Source organism: Equus asinus, chromosome 11 (assembly GCF_041296235.1).
Source record: "Equus asinus isolate D_3611 breed Donkey chromosome 11, EquAss-T2T_v2, whole genome shotgun sequence".
NCBI classification, from domain to species: Eukaryota; Metazoa; Chordata; class Mammalia; order Perissodactyla; family Equidae; genus Equus; species Equus asinus.
The window spans coordinates 66,111,089-66,127,476 of NC_091800.1; the positions used below are offsets into that span (position 1 = coordinate 66,111,089).

The 16,388-nt window shown below is 41.1% G+C and overlaps 1 protein-coding gene across 5 annotated transcripts in view; it reads left to right on the forward strand.

The window, feature by feature from the left end:
- The window catches only part of GPC5 (glypican 5), a 1,278,940-nt gene that overhangs the window by 255,705 nt on the left and 1,006,847 nt on the right, over window positions 1-16,388 (forward strand). For all 5 annotated transcript variants that reach the window (XM_044779824.2, XM_070520036.1, XM_070520037.1 and 2 more), the window contains exon 4: window positions 4,202-4,335. In XM_044779824.2, coding sequence (XP_044635759.1) covers window positions 4,202-4,335 — 134 coding nt within the window. The remainder of the gene's footprint in view (window positions 1-4,201; window positions 4,336-16,388) is intronic.

The window sequence follows — 16,388 nt, forward strand, 5'->3', positions numbered from 1 at the left end:
TCCATCATCAACTGAAGTCATCTTCCCTTGGTTCTTGTTACTAGAAGTTGTTGATAATGAAAATAGTTTCCTCCTTTTTTATGAATATTTTCACACCTTGCTAATATATTTACACTCCACTATCACTATTTTTTCAGCTTCGATGATTGGAAATTCACTGTGAGCCTTTTAACACCTTGGCCTTGCACTTCCTAACTCCTCACTTTCAAGTGTCTGCCAGGCCTTGTTGATTGTTTTTCAAAATAGGCTTTATTTTTCGGAGCAGTTTTAGGTTCACATCAAAATTGAGTGGAAGGTTCAGAGATCTCTCATACACCCCTGCCCCTACAAGTGCATAACTACCCCATTACCAACCAGAGTGGGACGTTTGTACATTTGATGAACCTACATGACACAGCATTATTACCCAAAGTTTATGGCTTACAGTGCAGTTGACTCTTGGTGTTGTATATTCTATGGTTTGGGCAAATTTATAGTGACATGCATCCACCATTATAGTATCATACAGAGTAGTTTCATTGCCCTAAAAATCCTCTGTGCTCTGCCTCTCTAGCCTTCCTTCCTTCCTAATCTCTGGAAACCACTGATCATTTTACTGCTTCCATAGTTTTGCCTTTTTTGGAATGTGATATAATTGGAATCATACAGTTCGTGGCCTTTTCAGATTGGCTTCTTTCACTTAGTAATATGCATTTAAGTTTCCTTTAGGCCTTTCCTGGTTTAGTAGCTCATTTCTGTTTAGTGCTGAATAATATGCCATTCTCTGAATGTACTACAATTTTATCTATTCACCTACTAAAAGGCATCTCAATGCTTCCAAGTTTTGGCAATTATGAATAAAGCTGCTATAGACATCCATGTGCTGGTTTTTGTGTGGACATAAGTTTTCAACTTCTCTGGAGATTTTTAGTTTTGTAAGAAACCTCCAAACTGTCTTCCAAAGCGTCTGTACCATTCTGCATCCCCACCAGCAGTGAATGAGAATTCTTCTTGCTATACATGCTGCACAGCATGTGGGGCTGTCAGTGTTCTGCATTTGGCCTTCTTGATTGTACTTCTGTTTATAATTCATGAGTCCTTCTCTCTGTGGACAGTCACTACTATAGTTCAGAATAAAATCTTCTTTTCTCAGGACAGCTTCAGGAATCTATTAACAGTTTACCTGCTTTTAGTAGGTCTCTTCTCTCCCTCAACTCATTCAAGGCTGCCAGATTCATTTGCTAAATATCATCTCTGGTATTTTGCTTTTCCATTCAACAGCCATCAGAGGCTTCTGTCTAATTAATAAAACTTAACCTGGCTTTCAGAACCCTCCAAGATCTCTCTCCAACCTACCCTTCAAACATAATTTCCTTTTACTGTTGCCCTTCATGACCCCTTCTTTCCAGGCAAACCAAATTTTTATCCATTTTCTATGTCAGCCTCGTGTTTTCTTGCACCTCTCTCTCCCAGGTTTTTCCCTCTGCCTTTCATCATTATTCTTTGTTCTGACAACATTATATATCTAATCAGTTTCCATGCTACTGTCTCTCCCTCCTGGGCACCTCTTACATCTGCTTCTTCCTTTTCATCACTTCTGCCACTGGCTTTGGGCCCCAGCATTTCTCTAGTGCTCTACTGAAAGAACTTCTTTCATCTCCCGTCTGTGTACTGCTGTCAAGATGATTTTTCTTCCATGGAAATCTAAAACTACCTTTCCTTCACTTAGAACCTCTTGCGTGCTCTCCATTTGCTGGAGCAAGTTCTTTAACTTGGTATCCAAGTCATATGATGGCATTTTTATGTCTTACCTCTTGCTACACCACTTTCTTTCACTATGTACTTTTCATTCTAAGTAAACATGTTAAGTTGTTGTACATCTCTTTGCTTTTCTACTCTCTCCTTGAATTTTTCCTCTGCTTTGTTCTGAACTTCTGGTTCATCCTTTTGCCTGCTGTTTAGATATGACCTCTTGAAGCTCTCTCTTCCCTGAGCACCCCAAATAGAGTTAATCTGTCCATCTTCTAGTGTTACAGTGTTACTTACTTCTACCTATTTCTATGGTTGCTCTTGTCCTGTGGTATTACAATTGTTATTTTACATGTCTGACTTCCATCTGAACTGTGTGCGCAGGACACTCCTTATTCGTGTTTCTATCTCTAGCATCTAACAGAATGGGGGTGCAATAAATATCGGTATATTTATAATTTGGTTGAATTGAAATAAACCTCAACATATTCAGGCCCACAGATGCTCCAAGTCTCATCCCAGTGGAGTAGACTTTCCCATAGTGGTCTTTCCTGATTTCTTTCTTCACCCATCATCCCAATGGAAATGACATCCCCTTCCTCTAGATGCCCATAATGCCTTGTGAGTCCCATGTTTTTTTGTTTTGTTTTGTTTGGTGAGGAAGATTTGCCCTGAGCTACTGTCTGTGCAGCTTTCCTCTATTTTATATGTGGGATGCTGCAACAGCATGGCTTGATGAGTTGTATGTGGGTCTGCACCCAGGATCTGAACCTGTGAACCCTGCACCACCAAAGTTGAGTGCGTGAACTTAACCAATATGCCACCAGGCCAACCCCTCAGTACCACTTTTTTTGACACACACAACTTGCATTTTGATGTTTGGGAGGAATTGTTTTTCTAAATTGTCAGCTCTTTTCGGGCAAAATTCAGTTTCTCATCTTTTATCTCTTATAATGTCTAGTACATGATCTTTGAAAATATTAGAAGCAAAATAATTATGAGTTAGATAAACGAAATGATGCATAACTCCTGTAATGTTCATTGCATGGAAAGTCAAAGAAATTTAGAACTTTAAGGGAACTTTGGAATAATTTTACTTCTTCATCTTACGTATAAAGGAATCAAGATGAGAGAAGTTCTGCCACTGCTTTTAGGATCTCAGTGCTTAAGGAGGCAAAATTAGGACAAGAACCAAATGTCCTGAATCCAAGGCAATGCTTTTATATATTTTCAATTATATTGCTCTGCCTCTTTAAGTGTATAAGGTATCATATAAGTCTTTTTTTTTTTTTTTTTTTTGGTGAGGAAGATTGGCCCTGAGCTAACATCTGTGCCAATCTTCCTCTGTTTTGTATGTGGGAAGCTGCCACAGCATGGCCTGATGAGCACAGTGTGCCAACTTAACCACTATGATGTTTTACATGGTAATGTGTCTAATCAATTACTTAAATTTAATGATAGTTATGTAAATTTTACAAAGATCTTTGCTACATAAGTATTTAAAAAAAATTAGGTGGCAGATGTTAGCTAAGGGCTAACCATCCTCAAAAAAAAAAAAACAATGAATTTTCCATTTGGATAAATTATATTTTTATTTTTAATTCATTTTTTAAATTTATTGTTTTTCCTTTGTTTACTTATTTTTTTGAGGAAGCTTAGCCCTGAGCTAATGCTAACATCTGCTGCCAATCTTCTTTTTGCTGAGGAAGATTGGCCCTGAGCTAACATCTGTGCCAGTCTTCCTCTATTTTATATGTGGGATGCCACCACAGCATGGCTTGATAAGTGGTGTGTAGGTCCACACCTGGGATCTGAACAGACCAATCCCGGGCCGCTGAAGCGGAGAGCAAGAACTTAACCGCTGTGCCACTGGGCCGCCCCAAATTATTTTTTTTAAAAAAAGACTATCATAACCCTCAAAATCAAACCAAATTGAGGAATAAAATATGGAAATATTACAAAATGAGATCTTTATATATACATATTCATTATTATTTCTAAGAAAGGACCTTAAGAAGGAAACAACACTTAGAGCTCATTTAGAAACTGACTGCATATTCAATAGCAAATTATTTTATTTTAAAAATCAGTACAAGTATGTGATTAGTCATACATATAAATGTAAACCATAAATAATATCTCTTTGGTTAAATAGTCTTATTTATACAAGTAGTCTGGTTTATTAATATAGTTCTCTGATTTTGCATATATATTTTTATTCATATATTGTGCACATGTATACATGCAAATATATAAATGTGCCTAGCATCAATTTATCATGGTTCATGATATACAAGAACAGATAATTTGATTCCCCCTGTTTGAAAAATTGACAAACATTTTATGTCTTAAAGGTTAATATTGAAGTATAAATAAATAAGAACAGGTCATTGTTTGGGCTCTAGCAAACACTATCTTCTCAGAAAGCCTTGAGGATGGTTTCTAACTGTGTTTTAATATTTTGATTTAAAAGGTAAATAAGATTTGTGGCCGTCCAATCAGATCACCCACACAAAGCCCCCGCTGTTCTTTTGATGGGATCAAAGAGAAGCATGGAATGAAGATCTCTGCAAGAAATGGTGAAGAGACACTTGCCAACAGAAGAAAGTAAGACATTTGTTTTACAACCAGAAAGAGAAAAGAAAGTAAGCCATTAATTTTACAACAGAATAGAGCAATATACACTATTGAAGAAAAAAAGATCAACTTTAATTACTTTTAAAATTCAGTGGTTCCTCCTATTCAGTTAATTAGGAAGATGGGTTCAACTTGTGAGACCAATACAAATTTCTGTGATGAGACATTTTCTGTAATACAATATGGCAGGCCCCTAGGCACATATGGTCATTGTGCACTTCAAATGTGGCTGGTGTACAATGTTGTATAGCAGATCTCTGGGACTTGTTCATGTTGCTTACTGAAACTTTATGCCCATTGATTAGTAACTCCTCATCCGCCTCTTCTTATGGTCAATGATACTGTAGTGTACACTTCAAAATTTGTTAAGAGAGTAGATCTCATGGTGAGTGTTCTTGTTGTTACCGAACCAGGTTTGTTTTTGCCCACCGCCCAGAAAGCCAAACACCGAGACGATGAGATTGCAGCGGAGAGAGAGTTTACTCACAAGGCAGCTGATGCGGGGTCGGTGAGCCGAGGAGTCGAAAGAAAGATTTCTTAGACTCTCAAGATCTGGCAGTAGTGCTCTTTTATTTAGAGAATAGTGTGGAATAGCATGGGGACAGGACCCATGGGCAGGCAGCGCTTCTGCTGCTGCCCCCGCTGGCATGGGGACAGGACCCATGGGCAGGCAGAGCTCCTGCTGCTGCCCCCGCTGGCATGGGGACAAGACCCATGGGCAGGCAGAGCTGGTGCGTGGGGACAAGACCCACGGGCAGTCAGAGCTCCTGCTGCTGCCGCTGCTGCTGCCCCCGCTGGCATGGGGACAGGACCCATGGGCAGGCAGAGCTGGTGTGTGGGGACAAGACCCACGGGCAGTCAGAGCTCCTGCTGCTGCCGCATGGGGACAGGACCCATGGGCAGTCAGAGCTGGTGCGTGGGGACAGGACCCACGGGCAGGCAGAGCTTCTGCTGCTGCCGCTTCTGCTGCCCCCGCTGGCATGGGGACAGGGCCCACGGGCAGGCAGAGCTAGTGTGTGGGGACAAGACCCACAGGCAGTCAGAGCTCCTGCTGCTGCCCCCGCTGGCATGGGGACAGGTCCCATGGGCAGGCAGAGCTAGTGTGTGGGGACAAGACCCACAGGCAGTCAGAGCTCCTGCTGCTGCCCCCGCTGGCATGGGGACAGGACCCATGGGCAGGCAGAGCTGGTGTGTGGGGACAAGACCCACGGGCAGTCAGAGCTCCTGCTGCTTCCCCCGCTGGCATGGGGACAGGACCCATGGGCAGGCAGAGCTGGGGTGTGGGGACAAGACCCACGGGCAGTCAGAGCTCCTGCTGCTGCCCCCGCTGGCATGGGGACAGGACCCATGGGCAGGCAGAGCTGGTGTGTGGGGACAAGACCCACAGGCAGTCAGAGCTCCTGCTGCTGCCGCTGCTGCTGCCCCCGCTGGCATGGGGACAGGACCCATGGGCAGGCAGAGCTGGTGTGTGGGGACAAGACCCACGGGCAGTCAGAGCTCCTGCTGCTGCCGCATGGGGACAGGACCCATGGGCAGTCAGAGCTGGTGCGTGGGGACAGGACCCACGGGCAGGCAGAGCTTCTGCTGCTGCCGCTTCTGCTGCCCCCGCTGGCATGGGGACAGGGCCCACGGGCAGGCAGAGCTAGTGTGTGGGGACAAGACCCACAGGCAGTCAGAGCTCCTGCTGCTGCCCCCGCTGGCATGGGGACAGGTCCCATGGGCAGGCAGAGCTGGGGTGTGGGGACAAGACCCACGGGCAGTCAGAGCTCCTGCTGCTGCCCCCGCTGGCATGGGGACAGGACCCATGGGCAGGCAGAGCTGGTGTGTGGGGACAAGACCCACAGGCAGTCAGAGCTCCTGCTGCTGCCGCTGCTGCTGCCCCCGCTGGCATGGGGACAGGACCCATGGGCAGGCAGAGCTGGTGTGTGGGGACAAGACCCACGGGCAGTCAGAGCTCCTGCTGCTGCCGCATGGGGACAGGACCCATGGGCAGTCAGAGCTGGTGCGTGGGGACAGGACCCACGGGCAGGCAGAGCTTCTGCTGCTGCCGCTTCTGCTGCCCCCGCTGGCATGGGGACAGGGCCCACGGGCAGGCAGAGCTAGTGTGTGGGGACAAGACCCACAGGCAGTCAGAGCTCCTGCTGCTGCCCCCGCTGGCATGGGGACAGGTCCCATGGGCAGGCAGAGCTAGTGTGTGGGGACAAGACCCACAGGCAGTCAGAGCTCCTGCTGCTGCCCCCGCTGGCATGGGGACAGGACCCATGGGCAGGCAGAGCTGGTGTGTGGGGACAAGACCCACGGGCAGTCAGAGCTCCTGCTGCTTCCCCCGCTGGCATGGGGACAGGACCCATGGGCAGGCAGAGCTGGGGTGTGGGGACAAGACCCACGGGCAGTCAGAGCTCCTGCTGCTGCCCCCGCTGGCATGGGGACAGGACCCATGGGCAGGCAGAGCTGGTGTGTGGGGACAAGACCCACAGGCAGTCAGAGCTCCTGCTGCTGCCGCTGCTGCTGCCCCCGCTGGCATGGGGACAGGACCCATGGGCAGGCAGAGCTGGTGTGTGGGGACAAGACCCACAGGCAGTCAGAGCTCCTGCTGCTGCCCCAAGTTGAGGGTTAGGGCTAATTTTATAAGGCATGGGTACGTGACTTATTTTTACTGGAAAAAAAGAAAAGATGATGTAAAAAGTCATTAAATGATTTCAGTGCAGATGGGGTCTGGTTATTGTGCGGTCATATAACTTTAGATACGAATCTGGCCATATAGATCGGCATGCAGGTGAGGATGCCCCGGGTTTCTCTCCCTGGGGCGGTCCTAATTCATACCATAAAAAAAGTCCACTGGGTCATATAGTTTGGCATGTAGCCCAGGTCACTTTGGGCTTCTCTAGCTGGGGCAGCCTTAATCCACATCAGCAGCCACGTGAGGAATCGAGAGCAGGAGCCTCAAATTCACTTCCCTGAAAATAGAGACTCAGGGATATTTATGGGACAGGGGGCAAGGTGGTCTGAAATGTGGAGACAGATGACTGGAGGTGAGGAGAGGTGAGGTAATTGATGATCTGCGCAAGCGTAGTCAAACTTCATGCCTCTTTGTAGTACCCATGTTCACAAAATTGTGGCGTTAGCATGATCTGAGAGTGGAGTTTTTAGCCTCTTGATGTCAAAAGGTCACCTATTGGACATCTACGTGGGCCCAGTTGATAAGCTGGTGGTCTCAACTAGCCTGAAGTGGACAAGGAGCTCTAACTCCTGAAAAACAGCCCGCGCACCCATTACCGTGGTGACCCAGGCTGCAGGGAGATGTTCTTTCTAGGAGCCTAGTGGGAGTCAGAGAGCATATTGCCTAAGCAATACAGTTAACAATGGATGGGTTAAACAGCTGAAAGCTATAATCCGTAATTGCAAAAGGGAAAAAAATTTTAGTTCCCAGCTACTTAATCATCAATGGTTAACTCTCTGCCTGTTTCATTACCGCAATAAAATAAAAATTTTTTAAAATGTGGCTAGTGTGATTGAGGGTTTAATTTTTAATTTTATTTCATTTTAATTAACTTTAGTCTAAATTCCACTTGTAGCTGGTGGCTGGTGGCTACTGTATTGGGCTATGCAAGGCAGAAAGAGTATTCATTTTTTTTTTTTTTTGTCAGGCTTAGAATAGCTCAATAAATCTTTAATATTTCTAATTGCAAGTGTACAGAAATTGCACAGCCACACAGTCTTAGAACACCAAAGACTTTCTCTGTACATTATTACATAGTTAAAAGTCACAGCTGGAGGGTTGTAAATGATGTAATGAGTATTACTGAATGTTAAGCATCTGTTTAAAAAAATGGTTGGATAAATGGAAGTTTCTATACCTTTTATCTGGAATGCTGCAAATGGCTGTTGATTCAAAATGATAAGCATTGAGTGGCTTGCTTCTATAACTCATATTTCTACCATTATGCCCATAATTATTTCACGTGTTAAATTAAAGCCTTCATCAATGCCCCTTTGCTTGATAATTGGCAGTTGAACTGAAAAACTCTTAAAATTGGAGGAAATTAGTATTTTATTTATTTTTGTTTTCAGTTGACAAGTGTATGTCCCAGCAAATACTAGCTTCTCAGTGGGTGTTTTTGAATTGAAGTGAAATTGAGAATTCTATATTCATTTATTAATTCAAACAATTATGTCTGATAATACCTTACGGAGAATTCATTATTTTACATAGCTTTACTCTCTATAATGTAAAATCTATTTCTTTTTTTGAGGGACAGTGCTCCTAATTGCCTCATTCTCTCCTCAGATGGGCTATAATTTAGGATAAAGATCTGGGCTATTGCTAGCTATTTGCCACAGCTCAAAAGAATTAGCACTTTGTTTGCATATAAAGTAGCTGTTCTTTTTTTCTCTAAACATCCATAGTGATCAGCAGTCATTTCTTGCATTTGAGAAATCAGTATGCTTTGGCTAGCCTCTGGCATATAGTGTATAGTGGTTCTTTTTTTCTTTATTGAGGTCATATTGGCTTATAACATTGTGTAAATTGAAGGTGTACATTATTATGTATCACTTTCTGTATAGACTGCATTGTGTTCACCACCAATAGTCTAGTGTTTGTCGGTCACCATACGTATGTACCCTTTACCCTTTTTGCCCTGCCCCCACCTCCGTGCCCTCTGATAAGCACTAATCTGTACTCAATATCCATGTGTTTGTTTATCTTCCACATATGAGTGAAATCATACAGTGTATGTCTTTGTCTGGCTTATTTCACTTAGCATAATACCCTTAAGGTCCATCCATGTTGTCGCAAATGGCACAACTTTATCTTTTGTTATGGCTGAGTAGTAATCCATTGTGTGTATATATATGTACACCACATGTTTATCCATTCATCTGTTGATGGGCACATGGGTTGCTTCTACATCCTGTCTATTGTGAATAATGCTGCGATGGACAGAGGGATGCATGCATCTCTTTGAATTGCTATTTTCATGTTCTTTGGATAAATACCCAGTAGTGGGATAGCTGGATCATATAGTATTTCTATTTTTAATTTTTTGAGAAATCTCCATACCATTTTCCATAGTGACTGCACCAGTTTGCATTCCCACCAGCAGTGTATGAGAGTTCCCTTTTCTCTACATCCTCTCCAACATTTTTCATTTCTTGTTTGTTAATTATAGCCATTCTAATAGATATAAGGTAATATTTCATTATAGTTTTGATTTGTATTTCCCCAATGATTAGCGATGTTGAACATCTTTTCATGTGCCTGTTGGCAACCTTTATGTCTTCTTTGGAAAAATGTCTGTTAGTACCCTCTGTGCATTTCTTTCTTTCTTTCTTTCTTTCTTTCTTTTTTTTTTTTTTGGTGAAGAAGATTGGCCCTGAGCTAACATCTGTGCCAATCTTCCTCTATTTTGCATGTGGGATGCTGCCACAGCATGGCTTGATGAGCAATGTGAAGCTCTGTGCCCAGGATCTGAATCTGTGAACCCCAGGCTGCTGAAGCAGAGCATGTGACCTTAACCACTACATCACTGGGCTGGCTCCCTCTGCTCATTTTTTGATTGGATTGTTCTTTTATTGTTGTTGACTTATATGAGTTCTTTATATATTCTGGAAATTAACCCCTTCTCAGATAAATGACTTGCAAATATTTTTTTCCAGTTGGTGGGTTGTCTTTTCATTTTGTTGATGATTTCCTTTGCCTTGCAGAAGCTTTTTAGTCTGATATGGTCCCATTTGTTAGTTTTTTCTTTTGTTTCCCTTCTCTGAGTGGAAACAGTATTCAAAAACATATTGCTAAGACCGATGTCAAAGAGTGTACTGCCTATATTTCTTCTAGAAATTTTATGGTTTCAAGTCTTACATTTAAGTCTTTAATCCGTTTTTGTGTGTATGTGAGGAAGATTGACTCACTAAGCTAATATCTGTGACAATCTTCCTCTATTTTATGTAGGATGCCATTGCAGCACGGCTTGATGAGTGGTGCTAGGTCTGCGCCCGGTATCCAAACCTGTGAACTCTGGCCACCAAAGCAGAGTGCACAAACTTAACCACTATGCCATCTGGCCAGCCCCACTAATCCATTTCAAGTTAATTTTTGTGTGTGGTGTAAGATAATGGTCTACTTTTATTCTTTTCCACAAGACTGTCCAGTTTTCCCAACGTCATTTGTTGAAGAGACTTTCCTTTCTCCATTGTATGTCCTTGCCTCCTTTGTTGAAGATTGGCTGTCCATAGATGTGTGGTTTTGTTTCTGGACCCTCAATTCTGTTCCATTGATCTGTGTGCCTCTTATTCTGCCAGTACCATGTTGTTTTGATTACAATAGTTTTGTAGTATATTTTGAAGTCAGTGATTGTGATACTTCCAGCTTTGTTCTTTTTTCTCAGGAGTGTTATGGCCATTGGGGGTCTTTTGCTGTTTCATATAAATTTTAGGATTCTTCGTTCTATTTCCATGAAGAATGTCATTGGGATTCTGATTGGCATTGCATTAAATCTGTAGATTGCTTTAGGTAAAATCGACATTTTAACTGTGTTTATTCTTCCAATCCATGAGCATGGAATATCTTTCTACTTCTTTATGTCTTCTTTCATTTCTTTCAATAATTTCTTGTAGTTTTCAGTGTATAGGTCTTTCACCTCTGCCATGATCCAGTGGGATTTATTCCAGGAATTCAGAGATGGTTCAACATCTGTAAATTAATCAATGTGATACACGACATTAACAAAATGAGGAATAATAACCACACGATCATCTCAGTAGGTTCAGAGAAAGCTTTTGATAAGATCCAACATTCATTTATGATAAAAACTCTCAAGAAAATGAGTATAGAGGGAAAGTACCTCAACATAATAAAGGCCATGTATGACAAACCCACAGCCAACATCATACTTAGTGAAAAACTGAAAGCCATCCCTCTGAGAACAGGAACAAGACAAGGGTGCCCACTCTCACCAGTCCTATTCAACATAGTACTGGAAGTCTTGGCCAGAACATTTAGGTGAGTAAAAGAAATAAAAGGGTTCCAAATTGGAACGTAAGAAGTAAAACTCTCACTGTTTGCAGATGACATGATTGTATATATAGAAAACCCTAAAAATCCAACAGAAAATATTAGAAATAATCAACAACCATAGCAAAGTTGCAGGATACAAAATCAACATTCAAAAATCACTTGCATTTCTGTACACTTCTAACAAACTAGCAGAAAGAGAAGTCAAGAATGTAAACCCATTTACAATTGCAATAAAAAGAATAAAATATCTTGGAATAAATTTAACCAAGGTAGTGGTTCTGACAATAGAACCCAGCAGAGGAAGATCTTAAGTTCTTAAGTTCTTAAAGGTCATATCTATTTCACTACCAGAACAACCAATTGTTGGAAAAATGAAACAAAACCCAACACTTAACACGGGTTATTCATTAGCAAAACTAAGCCAATGTAAGTGAAATGTTACAAAATGGCTCAGGAATAATGAGAGGCTCATATAAGTGGAATGTTTTATAAGTATCTATTCTGGCCATTGAGTAGACCTCTTTGTCTCCAGTCTTGCAAACTCATTATTTCCATGTCTCTTACCAGACAGCTGCCATTAGCCATTGTCCATGAATCAGGGTAGATCTGTCCCAGGCCAAACTCAAGCCACACATACTGAATAGCCAAAGGTACTGCCCTTGAGCCCACTTAAGCATTTCATTTTTACACATTTCGTATTGCCACGCCTGAATAAGGCTTAATTGTTGTGGTGGTATATTTCTGCTTGATGCCTATATATTGTGCAGACCTATCCATAAAGCAGACGTGAATTTTATTTATCCTTCATCACTGATCATTCCCCCTGAGGTCATAAATTTCAAGTGAAGTCGGTGGGGAAATGTAGTAAGAGTAGGTGCTAAGTGAGTCTGGGCTACATTCTGTGCATCTTATTTGTGCTTTTTCCACCTGTTTGAGTCTGATTTGCAATAGATCACTTCCGCTTGGTGATCTGTTGCTTCTGTACAAGCCTGATCTTATAGCCTGGCAGATCAGACAGCACTTAGTTCATCATGGGCATCTGAAATTGCAGGTTACACTTGCTAGATCATGGTCAAGTGTATAGTTTCTGTCAGAGCCCAGTTGCAAACCAACCCACTCACCCACACAACCAAACAAACAAACACAATCAGTTTTTAGAAAAAGCAGGAATGACTTTACTCCAAAACCCTTGATGTCTATACAGTCATGCACCACATAATGATATTTTGGTCAACTAGGAACCGCATTTATGACTGTGGTTTCATAAAATTAGTACCATATAGCTTAGGTGTGTAGTAGGTTGTATCATCTAGGTTTGTGTAACTACAATCTGATGTTTGCAGAGTGATGAAATCACCTAACGATACATTGCTCGGAACATATTTCTGTCGTTAGGTGACACATGACTGTACTATTATTCTTCTAATGAACCTTTCCAGAATCTCTGTAGAGCATCTTTATTTGCCACTGGTTCTTCAGGCACCATTGAATTCATGAGCTGGGCTGTCTGGACTGAACATCAGAGCAGCTTGTAAAATACCAAGCTACAGAGGTTTTTCTTTCTCATACAAAAGTTTCTTGAGGCTGCTTTGTAAATGGGTTACAGCAATATGTCCAAGTGTGGAATATGTTTTTTCTAATATGCAAAGGGCCCCATAAGGCCTTGTACCTCTGCCTGAGTGCTAAGTCATCTTAAGTGCAGAAATTTTCCGTTTTCATTAGAAGACTATCCTAGTAAGATTCAGACTGCTAGATTTAGAAACCCTGCTGAATGGTCAAGCATTCAAAATGTCAATAAGCACATGTCATGATGTGATCAATATTTTATTATCAGGATGGTGTCCTGTAGATGTCCAGATGATCAAGGCTCCTATCTGTTATGAAGTGGGAGAGTTGCCCTGAGGTGTAACAGTGAAGGGGTTCTTGCCAGCTGAAAGTGAAATATATCTAATTGCTCTTACTAATTGGTAAAGAGGTAAAAGCATTTTCCAAAGCATTAGCTGCATAGCAGGTGGCAGAATATGTTTTGATTTACTCTAGCAGACATCACATACAAAGGAGTACGAATTGAAGTCACCCTCTGACTCAGGTTGTGTATGATAATCCAACCATTCTCCAAGTCCAGCTCAGTGAACAAGTGAAGTGAATGACGATTTGTTAGGATCACCACCACTGCATTTTTCATGTCTTTGATGATGACCCTAATATCAACAGTTCTCGAGGAATATTGTGATACTGTGATTTATAATAAGAAATATATATTTGGTTCTCAACCTGGTTCTTGGCACAGAGCTCCTAAAACCCTCGGAATTTCCTAAGGGATGAGAACAAAAGGATGTCTTCTGTTATGTTAATAAGATGACTTTTGGACCCCACCTGAGGATGGGGCTGGTTGCCATGAGAGCTACCCACATGATTAGACAGTTGGAACTTTCAGTCTCACCCACCAACTATGGGAGGGGAGAAGGCCTGGAGGTTGAATCAATTGCCAGTGGCCAATGAGTTAATCAATCATGACTAGGCAGTGAATCCTCCATAAAACCCCAAAAGGATGGAGTTAGGAGAGCTTCCGGGTTGGTGAACATGTGGAGATGCTGGGAAGGTGGTGCACCTCGAGAGGGCATGGAAGCTTGTGCCCTTTCCCCATGCCTTGCCCTATGTATCTCTTCTATGTGAATTTTTCTGAGTTATATCTTTTTATAATAAACTGGTGATCTAGTAAGTAAAATGTCTTTCTGAGTTCTATGAGCCACTCTAGCAAATTAATCAAACCCAAGGAAGGAAGGGGTTGTGGGAACCTCTAATTTATAGCCAGTTGGTCAGAAGTACAAGTAACAACCTGGACTTAGAATCAGCATCTGAAGTCTAAGGAGGGGGTCCTAGGACCTCCAATCTATAATCAGTGGGTCAGAAGCACAGGTAACAACCTGGGCTTGTGACTGACATCTGAAGTAGGTGGGTGGGCAGTCTTATAGGACTGAACCCTTAACCTGTGGAATCTCATGCTGTGTCCGAGTAGATAGTGTCAGAATTGGGTCGAATTTTCAGAACTTCTGCTGGTGTCAGAGAATTGCTTGGTGGTGTTGTGGGGACCCCTCTCCCCTACCTCCACACATAGGAATTAGTAGCAGAACCAAAATAGATATGATATTCTTTTGTTTTACTATTTTTTTGTAGGGAGAGGTAGTTTTAGGAACTTCAATCCGGCTCTTCTTCCATGAGTTGAGAAACAAATGTGGGGTCTGTTCAAGGGGAAAGTATGTCTATTCCAACTACATATTCAGAAGTGTGAAATAAACAGGGTGCATCTGTGGACTCCCTGAACCCAGTGTGAGACAGACTAAACCAAAAATTTAATTTTCACTTGACCTCTATAGGCCTCATTTAGACTGACAGAGTATAGTGGTATTCTGGGTCTTCAGGATTAAAGTCAACTCAGAGCTACTGTTTACATAATTCTTGGGAAGCAAAAGGGCCACAGGTCCCTTTAGGGAAGGCAGATTTATACATAATTGTTGTGCTTATGCAGGGATCTTTCTCTACATATCTTTGTTGAATGGAATTTCTGATAGTTGATCTGTTCAAAGGACTGGGTTTTGATGTGGTTGATCATACGATGCACTGGGACAGCCATTCTCGAAAGAAGTTTGCTGTACCTGGTAAAACTCATACGCTCTGTGCACTACGTCTGCCTTCTTAGGATGTATCCCAGAGAAACTCTTGCTCATATCCACAAGAAGCATTCTTGAATATTTGTGGTAGCTGAGAGTAGAGGCAAATTGTGTGTCCATAACACAAAAAAGGGAAAAGTAAAGTGTGAGACTTTGGAACATTATGAAGCAGTCAGAAGGAAATAACATATTTTCGTACAGCAAAAAATATCATTGTGATTAGAGAGAAAAAAAATTAAATAGAATGAGAATAGTAGTGTAATGCCACTTATATAAATTAAAAACACATGTATAATTAAAATCAGTATATATTTTTCAAGGAAAGGACATGGCAAAGTACTTCTATTAAATATATTAGAATGGATATTTGTAGAAGGACAGGAAAGAGATGAGGGATGAAGAAAAAAATGAGATAAAATAAATAAATGTGTAGATGCTCAAGGATAAATTATGATAGTATGCCAGGAATTAAGGAATGTGCTTAACTCAACTCTCTGTCTCTGAGAAAATATGTGTTTATTTGTGTATGCATCCATATAAATAGAGACACATATACACTATTAAAGTTTAGGTGAAAAGTGTTTTTTAAAATTATGTTTCCTTAATTAATAAAATAGTTAAAACTCCGAGTCAAACTTTTCATGATACTGATGATACTCAATTTTTCAAAAACTATTTTTTGCCTTTTCATATGCTAAGCATAGATAATTTTTCATTATAGTGTATAGTAGATATATTGAATATCCAGATAGAGATAAAACATAATTTGCCAAGAAGAGTTGCTGACTTGTTTGGATTTCCTATTTTAACTCAGAATTAAAACAAAACGAAAGTTTATTATTAAAAAAATAAGTAGACAAGGAAAAACTGAATTTCCCATTGACCCATCAAATAATTAACAAAACCACTGCTTTGTACATTTCATAAAAGTGAAATTAAAAAAAAAAACATATTCTGAATTTGTTTTTATAAATTAGCATTATATCCATGATAGTTTTTCTATTATTAGGTTTACTTTCTTTACTTTGGGCAATTCTCGTGAAAAGTAGCAGAAACCACTTTCTGTAAATTTAAACCAAAGTAAAAGTATTAAAAGAAAGCTGTGGAACAAAAGAATTTGACAGTTTCTATATCTTAATATAATTGCTCTAGTGTCTCAAAAAATAGAAATTTTAAAATGCATTAGTGTCTTTGTCAATGTAAATGAAGATAAACACTATTCTATATTTACTAAAAATTTAAAACTATTGTTACACATAAATGTCATAGTCTTTTAAAATTACATTGTCATGGTTTACTTCAGATTTAATTTCTTTATTGGTATATCTTCTAAAAAA